At 40.7% G+C, this 12110-nt stretch overlaps 1 protein-coding gene across 4 annotated transcripts in view; it reads left to right on the top strand.

Annotated features, from left to right (window-relative positions):
- rhot1a (ras homolog family member T1a) overlaps window positions 1-11991 on the top strand; it is a 25217-nt gene extending 13226 nt beyond the window's left edge. The window contains exons 18-21 of one of the 4 annotated variants that reach the window (XR_007571561.1): window positions 270-472; window positions 3651-3738; window positions 5490-7740; window positions 9117-11991. Coding sequence is in view for 3 of the 4 variants with exons in the window: in XM_050068783.1 (XP_049924740.1) it covers window positions 270-472; window positions 2293-2415; window positions 7597-7740; window positions 9117-9234 (588 nt within the window). In the remaining variant the exon portion in view is untranslated. Of the gene's footprint in view, window positions 1-269; window positions 473-2292; window positions 2416-3650; window positions 3982-5489; window positions 7741-9116 lie in introns of those variants that run through there. The other 3 variants (XM_050068783.1, XM_050068782.1, XM_050068781.1) reach the window with 3 other exon arrangements.
- Window positions 11992-12110: the final 119 nt, after the last annotated feature.

Raw genomic sequence — 12110 nt, 5'->3', positions numbered from 1 at the left:
TGACAACACTAGATGTCATTCCATTCGGAGTTGCGCAGTGAATCGGCTCTGGTGCCGCTTAAAAAAGTGTTCCCCCACTTCTAATTTTACAAATTAAGCACTGGTTATAGTACAGCGGGATCCCCCAACCATCGCTTATATTTATAGTTTTTTTGGTCTTAAATTCCATTCAAGGTGGCATTAAAAAGGTCTTAAAAAGTGTTAAATTTAACTTACTGAAACCTGCAGATACCCTGTAACTAATAACATTAAACACTTGTGTTTGGCAGCAATACTTCATAGATAGCAAGACGCCATGTGTGGTCATCGCCGGCAAGTCGGACCTCCACGAAGTACGGCAGCACTACAGCCTCTCACCGCACGAGTTCTGCCGTAAACACAAGCTCCACCCGCCCCAGCCGTTCACATGCAGTACGGTCGAGGCACCCAACAAAGACATCTACACTAGACTCACCACCATGGCCATGTACCCGTGAGTATCACACCTCTTTGTGGTCCATTCTAGTTAACCCTTTACACCTCTGTGAGTCCTGTAACCTTATCCACCTTGCCCATCTCTTCCTGTGTGTGCCTATCCACTTCTACCTCTTTCCTGGATGTGTGAAACAGACAATACCCGTAGTATTAAAAGGTTACAGCATGGTGACATTAATGAAAGCCACAGTTGAGGACTTTGGTTTCCTTCCCTATCCACAGCACCCAAAACAAATGCAACACATATTCTCTGTGTCTTATGCTCCCTCGTAAATTAGTGTTGTATGTGTGTGTGTGCAATCATGCAAGTCCTTACCTGAAATTATTTGAGGTCAGTCTGATGACTTTATAGGTCCTGTAGAGTGTCTTAACTCCTCAAAGCTCTCTGATCAGATTGGATTTCAGAGCAGATTAATTGGCGCTCAGGACGCACTCACGTAATCTCATTTCAGCAGGCCAGAAATCCTGTTGTCTACATTTGAATGAAAGCTCTAGATCTGCTGCACTCTAGGAAATGAGCTTTAGTAGTAGGGCTGTCTACTGATCGAGGGGGGAATTCTGGGTCAAATAGTGAATAGATGATTCACAAACTATTTTTTTAAAAGGGACAGTTCATGCCAAAATCAAAAATGTATTTTTTCTCCTCTTACTTGTTGTGTTATTTGTCAGTTAAGATGGTTTTGGTGTGCCAGTTGTTGGAGATGTCGGCAGTAGAGATGTCTGCAGCTGGCACTTGGCTTGTGGTGCTCAAAGTGCCAAAAAATACATTTGAAAAACTCAACAGCAATGTCTCTTGCCAGAAATCATGCCTGATTACTCAAGATAATCCACAGACCTTGTTGTGAGCAGTTTCATGTAGGAACTATTTCTACTTTCTACCAAAGTACACGCACCAACCATATCACCATGCAGAAGGAAGAGCGCATCTACTGCTAGCTCACCTAGCACCACTGAGCTAGCTAATGTTACAGGTCAGCCGAAGGGGATGCCATCAATGTTTATATCTGGTACTGTCACAAGCGCGAGCCTCTGATCTATGAGTAGATGCACGCTTCCTTCTGCGTGGTGATACAGTTGGCTGTGAAGACTTTTTCAAACTAAAAAATGTGGGTGGCCGAGCAGCCACGTCAAACCACCACGTTTGTCATTTTATTGGAAACAATAGAGAAACATCCAGTAACATAAAGTAGCAGAGCTGAGATACTTTGTCTTCTTAATATGGCAGGGCTTGGTACGTCTGCTGAAACGTGAAACTGGTCCATGGTCTCAAACAGAAAGCTTTATTCTTAGATGTGGTTTGATGCTTTAATGCTATGAAAATGGTTATACTTACTTCGAGCTGAAGTTGATCACAGAAAGGTTCCGGTTGTCAGAGACAAATTTACAAATTTTGAGAGCTCTTAAATTTTGTTCTTTATTTGCCCTCTATATTTTTTATCTCTTGTTGTGACTGTTACTTCCTGTCTTTGTAGTTTTCCTCTCCTTGTGTCTCCTTTTGCTTCCCTTTCCCCTTAAGTTTAGACTTAAAAGTTCATTATAGGTGTTTCCTTGTCAATACTTCTGTTTACTTTGTCTACAAGTTGAGGAGGTGAAGGTAAATGACAGTAGTGCAGGTTTCAGCTCAGATAAGAATGTATGTCTTTACTCAGGTCCTTTTGATTTAGCCCAGTGCTTAAACAAGGCTGAGATTTTAATCTCCCCGACCTCAGCCTCCTTCTCCTCCTCCTCCTCCTCCTCCTCCTCCTCTGTGTGTGTTGTTTGTTACGTGTTGTCTTTCTGTTGTGGTGAACACACGCATTTTTGTGTGTCTTTCCACAGCCACGCCCGTCTCCGCTGCATGTGTCACTGCAACAGGTGCACCTATTGCCTGTGTCAGAACCTCCTCAAGTTGGAGCTGCTGCGCAGTATTAAGGCCCAACTCCGCAGGGTCGTTTTCAACAGGTTCATACATAGAATAAGCTCTAGTGTTATAACATAGCCTCATCCCTCCTCTCTGTGTCTCCCACCCACCAGAGCGGGTCACAGAGAGGCTCCTTTTTCACCCAAGCTCTCTAACACTGGTGATGGTGACAGCTCCTCTGCTTTCCTCCAGTGCTCCCCGTGGTCAGGTTTACATTGCATATCCACTGCAGCCAAAAGGGAAGATTAAATGTGGTTGAATGTGATGGTGTTGTTAACTTGTGCCAAAACATGTTTAGATGAGTAGTTAAGGCTTTCATTTGTGAATGATTATGGTGATTGCTTTTGGGGAAATTCTACTTTTGCTTACAGCTCTTTTTTTTTTAATCAAATGTATAATTTGTCCAGGGATTCACAAAACATTTTACCGTGAAAAGTAGCTCCCAACTGGTTGAGTTAGGAGAAACTCCTCAAAATAAGGAATTTTTGAGCTGAGTAATTCATTAAGTATTTCAGTCACTACACACTGAAGCCATTAAGTCACTAAGACCTGCTCACAATCAGTCCAATGCTGCAGGTATTGAGCGTCAGTGTTTGGGAAAAATAGATGTTTAATGAAATAAATTAATTTTAAAAAATGTGTTTAATATAAAGCAATGATATTTTTATTTTAAATTTATTTTAAATTTAATTTCACAATTCAATGTAAAAATTCTCAGAATTTATAGTGTAATTTAATTAAATTATATTTCGTTTTTATAATTTTATGTATTTTAATTAAGAAAAATAATTCATGATTTTATGTAATTAGAATTATAGATTGATTTATTATATTTTTATATTTGATTTAAAATAGTATAATTATTTGCTAGTTTTATTCATTTAATTAAATATAATTTTACATAATTTGTTTTTTGTTCTCCTGTGTATTAATTAATATATCATTTCACACTCACTGACATACTGGTCACCTGTCTACCAATTACTATAGACATAATGAGTACGTTCAGTGATAAAACATGATGTCATCCTTAACAACAGGGTAACTCCCGCCCCGTCTCTTAGCATAGAAGTTCTGTCAGTAAAGCTCTCAGCAGCTTCCTGAAATGCTCCTAAACTGTTAGCTGGGAACTGTTAGCACCATTTAGGAGGAGTCCTAGTGGGGAGATACTAGATGCGTTACAGCCAAATCAAAAGTCAGCTAAGATTTTATTCACTTTCTCTGTCATATACCTAAAACCCATTGGTCATGTCAGGTGTTTTGGTCTCTGCTCCAGCTCCAGCCAGCCCACCTGCTCTCTGTACAGTTTGACACAGCGAAGTGTGACCACGCTGTGCCAGCTAACACACAGGCTGCGAGCCAGGGAGGTGACAGTGTGTTGGAATCTGTGTGGAAACATGCATGGTGTCACTTGCTTGTGCAGTGCAAACTCCAAATACTAACCCTTAACCCTGGGAATAGATATTTCTATCTACTGAGACTATTTATATTTTGTAAAACTTGTGTAATCGTATATGTTATAATGCTATTTGGAACCATGATACACCGCATCCATATTGTTCAGCCAGTTAATCATGCTGACAAATTATCAAGTCTAGTTAGGAAGCTCTTGGAAAAAAATGATAATAATAAATCATGGATTGGGGAGTGAATTTTGAAGTATTAAAAACTGACTTTTGACCCTTTTTTTTTTAGAGCTGTTTGCTCCCTCCTCTCCTACAGTGGATATGCAAACTGTAAATCTTGGCTAACATGCAAATCATTTGCACTGTGAATGAGAGAAACCAACCACTCCCTTTGGTTTGTGCTTCATTCAAACTGAAAACCTCATTTATTAAAGCCTGCATGTCTGCATGTTTGATAATGTGATTTCTTTTCAATCACAAACAAATTAAAATTCTTCATGGCTATTAATTTTTCTGTGGCTTTACCCTCTACTATCAAAGAGTATTTGATTATCTGTGATGTTTTCAGTCTCCCTTTGTCTTTGTTTCTAATCTTAACGCTAAAGTCCACACCCACAGGAGACGCTTTATTTTGAAAAGCACAGGAGTTACTCTAAAGCTGGGGTAAGCAGAAATCTGGAAGAGGCAAAAAACAGAAACATAAGGAAGAAAAGAATACTCTCCTCCTGCAGCCCCCCCATCTGTCCTAAACCCCTCCCACCAGACGACCACAGGCATATGCACATGCATGATACAGTAACCAAGTCTTTCACATTCTTATTTCATCGTAGAACTGTCACTCTCTTGATCAGACCACTATGAGCCTAGAATTACCTAGCGTACCACCCAGTGATCCCTCCGCCTCACTCCCCGCCGCTGAGGACTACCTGCCAGAAGGAGAGCGAACAACAGCTCTGAAGCTTTGGTTGGCGGCTGTAGTGGCTCGAATTTGGCCAGCGTTAACCCCCCCAGCACTGGGTATCACAGAGCTGGTGCCAGCTGTGTAACGGCAGCAACAGAAAGTTTGCTGAATATGACGGGGAACTGGGCTTCCTTGTCCCCCAGCGCTTGGGTTAGCGCTGGCTGGATTCTGGTTGCTGCGGCCGCTGATTAGGAGCTCTTCTTTAAAGTAGTCTGCCTCTTTTTTTCTTTGTTGCTTTGCAGTGTGGGCAGTTGTTGACAATGCTGGAATAGCAACTTTTTTTGCATGGTTTTCCACCGTTGAATCAGGTTTTCACTGAAGGGACGTGCAGGTACATCTGCGTTTGTAGAACAGCCAGTAGGAACACTGCCCTCTCTCTGAAATGAACTGTGATTGGCTGAGGTCCCCCCTCATAGGCCGGATTTTCTAAAGCCTGAAAACGAGCCACGGGAAGAAGTTTAGTATTCTCTCTGTCCACTTGAGTTGCAATTTGCACAAAGTTTACTACAGGATTTTTGTCGAACATCGCCAAAATAAAACTGCCTACCCCAGCTTTCATTGTACGTTACTAAAATAAAATCTTCTGTCCACTTGTTCTCCTGTGGGTTCAGACTTTATAATGTAACAAGCTGATGTGTGAAATTAAAATGTGTTTCTTTGATGTTTAAATTGATTGTACTCTGTCATTTCATCCTGTTTTTCCTATCTTGTATTTCCTGTCTTTGTTTTTCTCCTTCCCCTCTATAGGTGTTCATACACATGTTTTTGGCTGCCCCTCTTCCTCCTCCTCTTGCACGTGTTCACCCTCTGCTAATCTTTCTGCTGTTATGTTGCATGGCTCACCTGTTCTCTACCTCTCTGGATAACCAAAGACATGCCTCGGTCCTGAGCTGGGAAGAGGTGTCTCATCTGTACATGTCGACAGTGAAGAGAGCTTGGTGTTTTGAATAAGATGGGGAAGGGGGTTTAGTGAATGCAGGATTTAAATGGCTGTGGATGGTGTTGGACTCGGCAGAGGTGTGTTGTTGTGTGTTTGCAGATTTTTTCTATATTAGCCCAACGAAATGTAGGGCTTCTGGTTGGGCGTTCATGGACCTAGGCAGAGCCACATACTGTAACGTTGCATCTAGCATTAACCCTTTGTCTTGATACGTTTTTAATCTCTGGGAGTTGCTGACACTATTAATAGCATGACACTTAATGGGCCAGCTCTGGCAGTGCAAGGGACAGACACACCACATTGAATTGAATGCCCAGCGTGTTTTCCCAAAAGTGGGTTGGGCTGACTGGGTTAGATGATATTGTTTTAATTTTATATGGTATGACAATTTAATCTAAGTCATCATGCATAGTGTACAATATTAAATTAACATCTTAGGTCATCAAATTGCAAGCACTCAGTGTCATTTCAGAGGGAATAAACTATTTTGAGTCTGCAAACGGATCTAAATTGCCAGTCAAAAGAATTAAGTTAAACATGCAATGTTTGCAAAATATGTAAGGGCATTAGCAAAAGAGAAAAGCAGAAGAAAAACTGACAGACTAAATAAAAATAAAAATAAAAATAAATAAATTTCCAAAGAAATCGACACTGGACAGAAAGGGAAATGACATCTTCTAAAATCTGTTTTCATGTGGTGTGTACAGTCTGTATGTGATGTGTGTGTGTGTGTGTGTGTGTGTGTGTGGCTTTTTTGTCAGTGTTTAAAGTGTGCGGTGGCATTTGACAATGTATGCCGTCATAGTTGAGCTCGTGCTTCAAAGGTTTGGGTGGTGATTCTAGTTCCTTACTTTGCGGTCTGGGTAGAGCTGGGTGATATGAATTAAATCAGACGTCGCTTTATTTTCTAGCGCTAATGTACAGTAATTTTGATGTAACTGTTGATACTTAAAAATACATAATCTGAACTAGTTAAATGTCTCCTGCCTAAAAGATTCATAAATAATGTTTTTATTAAAAAAAAAAAAAGATAAATAATGTGGCCAAAATAGTGAATCAGTTGAATCTCATTCAAACAAAATTAAGATGATATGTAGCCTTAGAGCAAAGTGTCAGTTTTATATTTGATGGTGTCTCCCTGCTCTGAGATTGAATATTTAAAATAAATAAATAAATTCTAGTATGTTTTTGACCTTGATGTTCATACTGAGAATATATTTTAAAATTAAAATATTTTTATAGTTATATTAGAATATTATTAATTATTTAATTTGATTATTAATTTATTTTAAATATTTTAAATATTTTTTAAAAGGAGAAAAAATAGTCTGTTACTTATGTTGACAAAGATATAGTAAAAAAAAAAATCAAGCGCAGGCATTCAAAAATTATTTCAGCAGTCATATAATTTCAGTGTAAAAAGGCAAAGACAACATTTTATACGTTAAAATATGACAAATCTCACATAGTATGTTGTGTCACATAATGATGTCAGTATTAGAGCTAATTTATTGGTCAGTCCGAAGAAAAGATCTGCAACAATTTTGATAATTGTCTAATTGTTCAAGTAATTTTTTATACAAATAGATATGCAGAAAATTCAGATTTAATCTTAAATGTAAATGCTGGTTTTCGTGTAGTCCGCCTTGATAATAAAATAAATAAAATATTTATAGTGTTAAGACCTTTGGTTGGGTGAAATAAAAATGTTACCTCACGTTCTGAAAACTTTTCATATACTAAATGAATAATTCTTTAATCAAGAAAGTAACTGTCGGATGAAGGGCAGAGTCAATATTATATTCATAGTATTATATTACAGTATCTCCCAGCACTACCTATTGTATCTGAGTCTTTGTGTGTGAGCACGCACCAGTCAACCGTGTGACTGGGGGTGTGTGTGTGTGTGTGGAAGGCTGCTGGGCTGGGTGGAGGCTGTGGGGGTTTACCTGCTGTCAGAGGAGGATTTCAGCCTGACGCAGCAGGTTTCACCCGTATCCAACGTGGAGGGGTCCATCTTTATGGAGGCCTCTGCTGAGCAGCCAGTTCCCCCAGAAAGGTAAAGGCAGAAACCACATCCAGAGAGAGAGAGGGGGATGTTTTTAATTTATACTTATGGATCGACAGACGAGAATGTGTTGGATGCGGTCAGCAACATTAAAATCAGTGGTGTAGTGGCGGGGATATGCGACCCCTACCTATCAGCCCAAATGTCACAAGAATAAAAGAGAAGAATATACCCACTTCCTCCTCGGTAACCTACCCATCTACCTGGTAGTTCACCACCTCCACCTCATCAGTTCTACACCACTGGTAAAAACAATCACATTATTCACCCAGTTAGATGTGAAAATATGCTGGCTCTATACACACTAAAATCCATCAGCCTACCTTAACCACAATAACTTTGACCATCACTTTGGTTTTTATGTGGCAACACTTAACCCCCGAGCTTGCCTCAGAAGGACTAAATGCACAAATGCAGCCTGTTCTATTTTGTTCTGAAAATGTCGGGATGCAACCTTGTTCGGTGGACGATAAACGAGGTGAAGACTTCCCTCTGTGTCACCGATAATGAGGAAATACTGTGAGTGCTAAACGGAGCAGTGAGTGACAACAACCCCGCCCACATTTAAGAGTAGTGATTGCAGTGGAAACACTAGGGTCTAGGTACCATGTCTAAAGGGCTACTTTTGGTTCCAAAGGTACTATACCGAAAGCAGTAACTTCCTGCAGGTTCCACTGGTTGGTCACTCAAAGCCAAGAAAGGTTAAAGGCAGCTAGATCAAGTTTTATAGGTCTGTTTCTCTTCCCAGCAGAGGGAGCACAGGTGAGCTGTGTGTACACGTTGTTATAGGCTGGTTTCTACCCAGATTCTACCGGAGTACCTGGGTTCCAGTGTGTGTTGTAGGCTTAACTGTAGACCAGTCACATTTTGGTTTGCTGCCCCCTTTGCCATTTTTTCCCTCGCTTGCTTTCATCACAGTCTGCATAGTGTCCCAGTATTTGTGTTTCTTGCCAGATCAGCTAGATTTGTGTTTCTTAGGGCAGGTGTTAACCCAGTTTTAATAATCATTAGTCATATTTTTTCTAGTTTCCTGCCGCCCAGGGTGAATCAGAGCAGCTGCTTCTCATAGAGCAACACCTTTCCTTTGTCTTCTTCCTCAAACCAAAACTAAACCAACTGCCAAGAGAAAGCATGTGTTCCTGTTTCAAGCTGGTACACCACAGGACACTGATGTTCATCATATATGGTCCTGATTTTAGGAAGTTTCCACTGGAGAGCAAGCACATGACTTTGTTTTGTCATTTGACAACTCATCCCGCTGTGGTTTTAACATCAGTGCCATTCATCATGTTAAAATGCTGCTCCATCTATTTTTTGGTCTGAATTTTTCCCCTCACCTGCTCTCTGTCTCTTGCTCCCTCTCACAGGCACATGGCTCAGGCGGACCTGAAGAACTCAACCTTCTGGCTGAGAGCGAGTGTCGGTGCCACAGTGTTTGCCGTGCTGGGCTTCGCCATGTACAGAGCACTTCTCAAACAGCGGTGATCAGACAGCATGAGAAAGCTACTTCCTCCACTCGGTCCCTCTGTTGACTCTGCCCCTCCCCTCCTACCTGAAAGACTCAAAAAGACTGGCTGACTAACCAACCGGGCCCATTGCCTCAGCCCACCAACTCCACCTCATCTCCTTCCCACAATGCAACACGGGCGAGAAACAAATGAGCAAAATCATAGGTACATTTTATATGCATTGAAAGTGTGGTTTAGTTTTTTTGTTTTTGTTGTTGGGAAAAGGGGAAGGTTACTTTTGAAATCACTTGTCCATCATTCAATTTGTAAATGCTGACATTCTGTGATCTGTTGGTCTAGTCTAGTCCAGGTTAGACATCATAGATATAGAAACGTAGATACCTCATTGGCTGCTGGATCATGTCAACATCGCCAACATATTAGTCCAGGCAGGCCTGGCCTGTAAACAAATACAAGTATACGGGGGAGCTGCATTATGTCTGGATAAAAAAAAGCATTATGATTCTGATGAGTTGTTTTTATATTTATGGGTTCATGATCTACGTAGGGGAAAAAAGTCTCCGGTTACTAAGAATTTCAGTAGTTAGTCTATAATCAGTATAATCTGTGAATGAAATGACTCTGATTGGCAGTTCAGCTCAGCACACGAGAAGAGAAACTGAAGTGAGGAAAGTAAACAAAGAGCTTAAGTCAAGAGAGCATGAGATCAAAACAAACATACACAAGATTATTTTTCGTTAGCAGAAACGTTTCATGATGGTTTGTCTAACTGTTAGCTGACGCACGTCTCTCTGTTCTTTCAACATTAGATTTTGTTGTTAATGTGCAAACTGGCGAACTTGCGTCAAGATGGTCTTCCAGTTTTCCTTTTTGAATGACGAATACAGATGACCACTGTCTGCCGGTGTGGAGAGTTATTTCCTCTCACACAGGTGCGGAATGTACGTGCTTGTTGTCCATCGGCTGTAGTCTTTGCAGGGTAATCATGTGCAATTTTTTGGCCGAGACAAATGACGTGAGGTGACACAACAATTCTTTGACGTGGGTTTGATATGTCTGGGCCTTAACGATCGATAATTACCAAATGAGCTGCACCACTACCTAGCTCCTACCAAATCCGGCTGGTGCACAGTATAGGCAACTGAAGAGTAGAAAATTCACTTCATTATCTACTACAATTACTACACGGTAACCAGTCAAAATTATTCTCAGCGGTCTCCCTCATAGGGACGTCTCCACGAGTATCAACCAAGAAAAATAAGCTAAATCCATGCTTTAAAAATATGAGTTACAATAATTCCTTATGATGATGAATTGTGTTTTTCCACGGCACAAGTAAGTCAGGGTAGGCAGCACGGTGATGCAGTGGTTTGCATTGTCGCCTCACAGCCAGAGGGTTCCTGGTTCAAATTCAAGGTGGGGGGGGGTGGTTGGTTCGAACTCCAGGGTTTGGGAGCCCTTCTGTGTGGAGTTTTCATGTTCTCCCTGTGTCAGCGTGGGTTTTCTCTGGGTACTCTGGCTTCCTCCCACAGTCCAAAGACATGCAGGTTAATTGGTGACTCTAAATTGACCGTAGGTGTGAATGGTTGTCTGTCTCTATGTGTCAGCCCTGTGATAGTCTGGTGACCTGTTCAAGGTGTACCCTGCCTCTCACCCAACGTCAGCTGGGAAAGGCTCCAGCACCCCGCGACCCCCAACAGGATAAGCGGTTACGGAAAATGAATGAACAAATGAAGGAATTCAGTTCATGTATGCCTCACACACACTCCTCTCTTGAGTGTCCAGCAGTGATTATAGGCAAACTATCAAGATTCTAATTAACTAGAGACAAAAAAAAAAATAAAATAAAATCATGAATATAAGGTTATAGTGCTTTTTATCCAGAAAAACCGCAGCACCCCTGTTTACTTGTATGTGATAACAAGCAAGTCTTGCCTTGTCCAATTTGCCGCCAACTTTGACGTATCGCAGCAACAAACTGATGCAGTCACAGCGTCTACGTATATATGTCTATGGTTAGACACTACTAGTCACTGGATGTTCTCAGCTGATCAATCCTCTTTATTTCTCAGGTCAGTATTATTAGCTAGATGGTTGGAGACCAGAGAGAGGCAGCCATATACAGCAACACCACAAAGGGACTTGAATCTGTCATGTGTATATGCAGTATATTATGTATGTATTCCTTAAGAATTTTAGGATTGGACTTCTAGACAGCATCACAAGCCAGATGCAACACCCACAGGAGGTGTTGGCGATACATCTAACACTAGAAAGGTCATGATTGGCATGCACTTGTTTATTTTTTTGTGTGTTAATTTATTAACCGGTTTCTTTGTTTTCTTGTCTGTTTCTTTTTTTTTTTTTTTTGAGTGCACCGCATGAAACAGATGGAGGGATTTACATTTTCCATGTATTTTTGTATTTAGTATTATCAAAGCTGTCCTCCTGGCGTGTCTTGACTTTCTGCTTCTGTTTTTACTTCTCTGATTTTCAAATAGAGCTTCATCCCTCATGTTATATTTTTATGAAGTTAGAGGCACCATAGAAAAAGAGACTATGCTATTAACAACAGCCATTCAGCGCACCTCTCCCACCTTAAAACTATAAAAGTGTTTCTTCTCATTCTTCTCTTTTTTTCCCAGCATTTACAATAAAGAATTGTATGATCCGGCACAGCCATGTACGTGCGTTTGATGGGTGAAATGACAGCTAATTTAACAACAATGAGGAAAATAAAATGGTTTTAAATATCTGTAATAAATGACATTTACACCCACTGACGTGTTTGTGTTTCCTTCACGAGAGCAGCGGTGGTGGTCATTTCAAAAGTAGATGTGTGAATTGAATGAAAGATTGTAAAGCAGAATAGAGAAGTGAGTATCTGTGATG

Source organism: Epinephelus moara, chromosome 18 (assembly GCF_006386435.1).
Source record: "Epinephelus moara isolate mb chromosome 18, YSFRI_EMoa_1.0, whole genome shotgun sequence".
NCBI classification, from domain to species: Eukaryota; Metazoa; Chordata; class Actinopteri; order Perciformes; family Serranidae; genus Epinephelus; species Epinephelus moara.
Note: the sequence above shows the minus strand (reverse complement) of the source record. Positions and strands in the feature narration are given on the sequence as shown.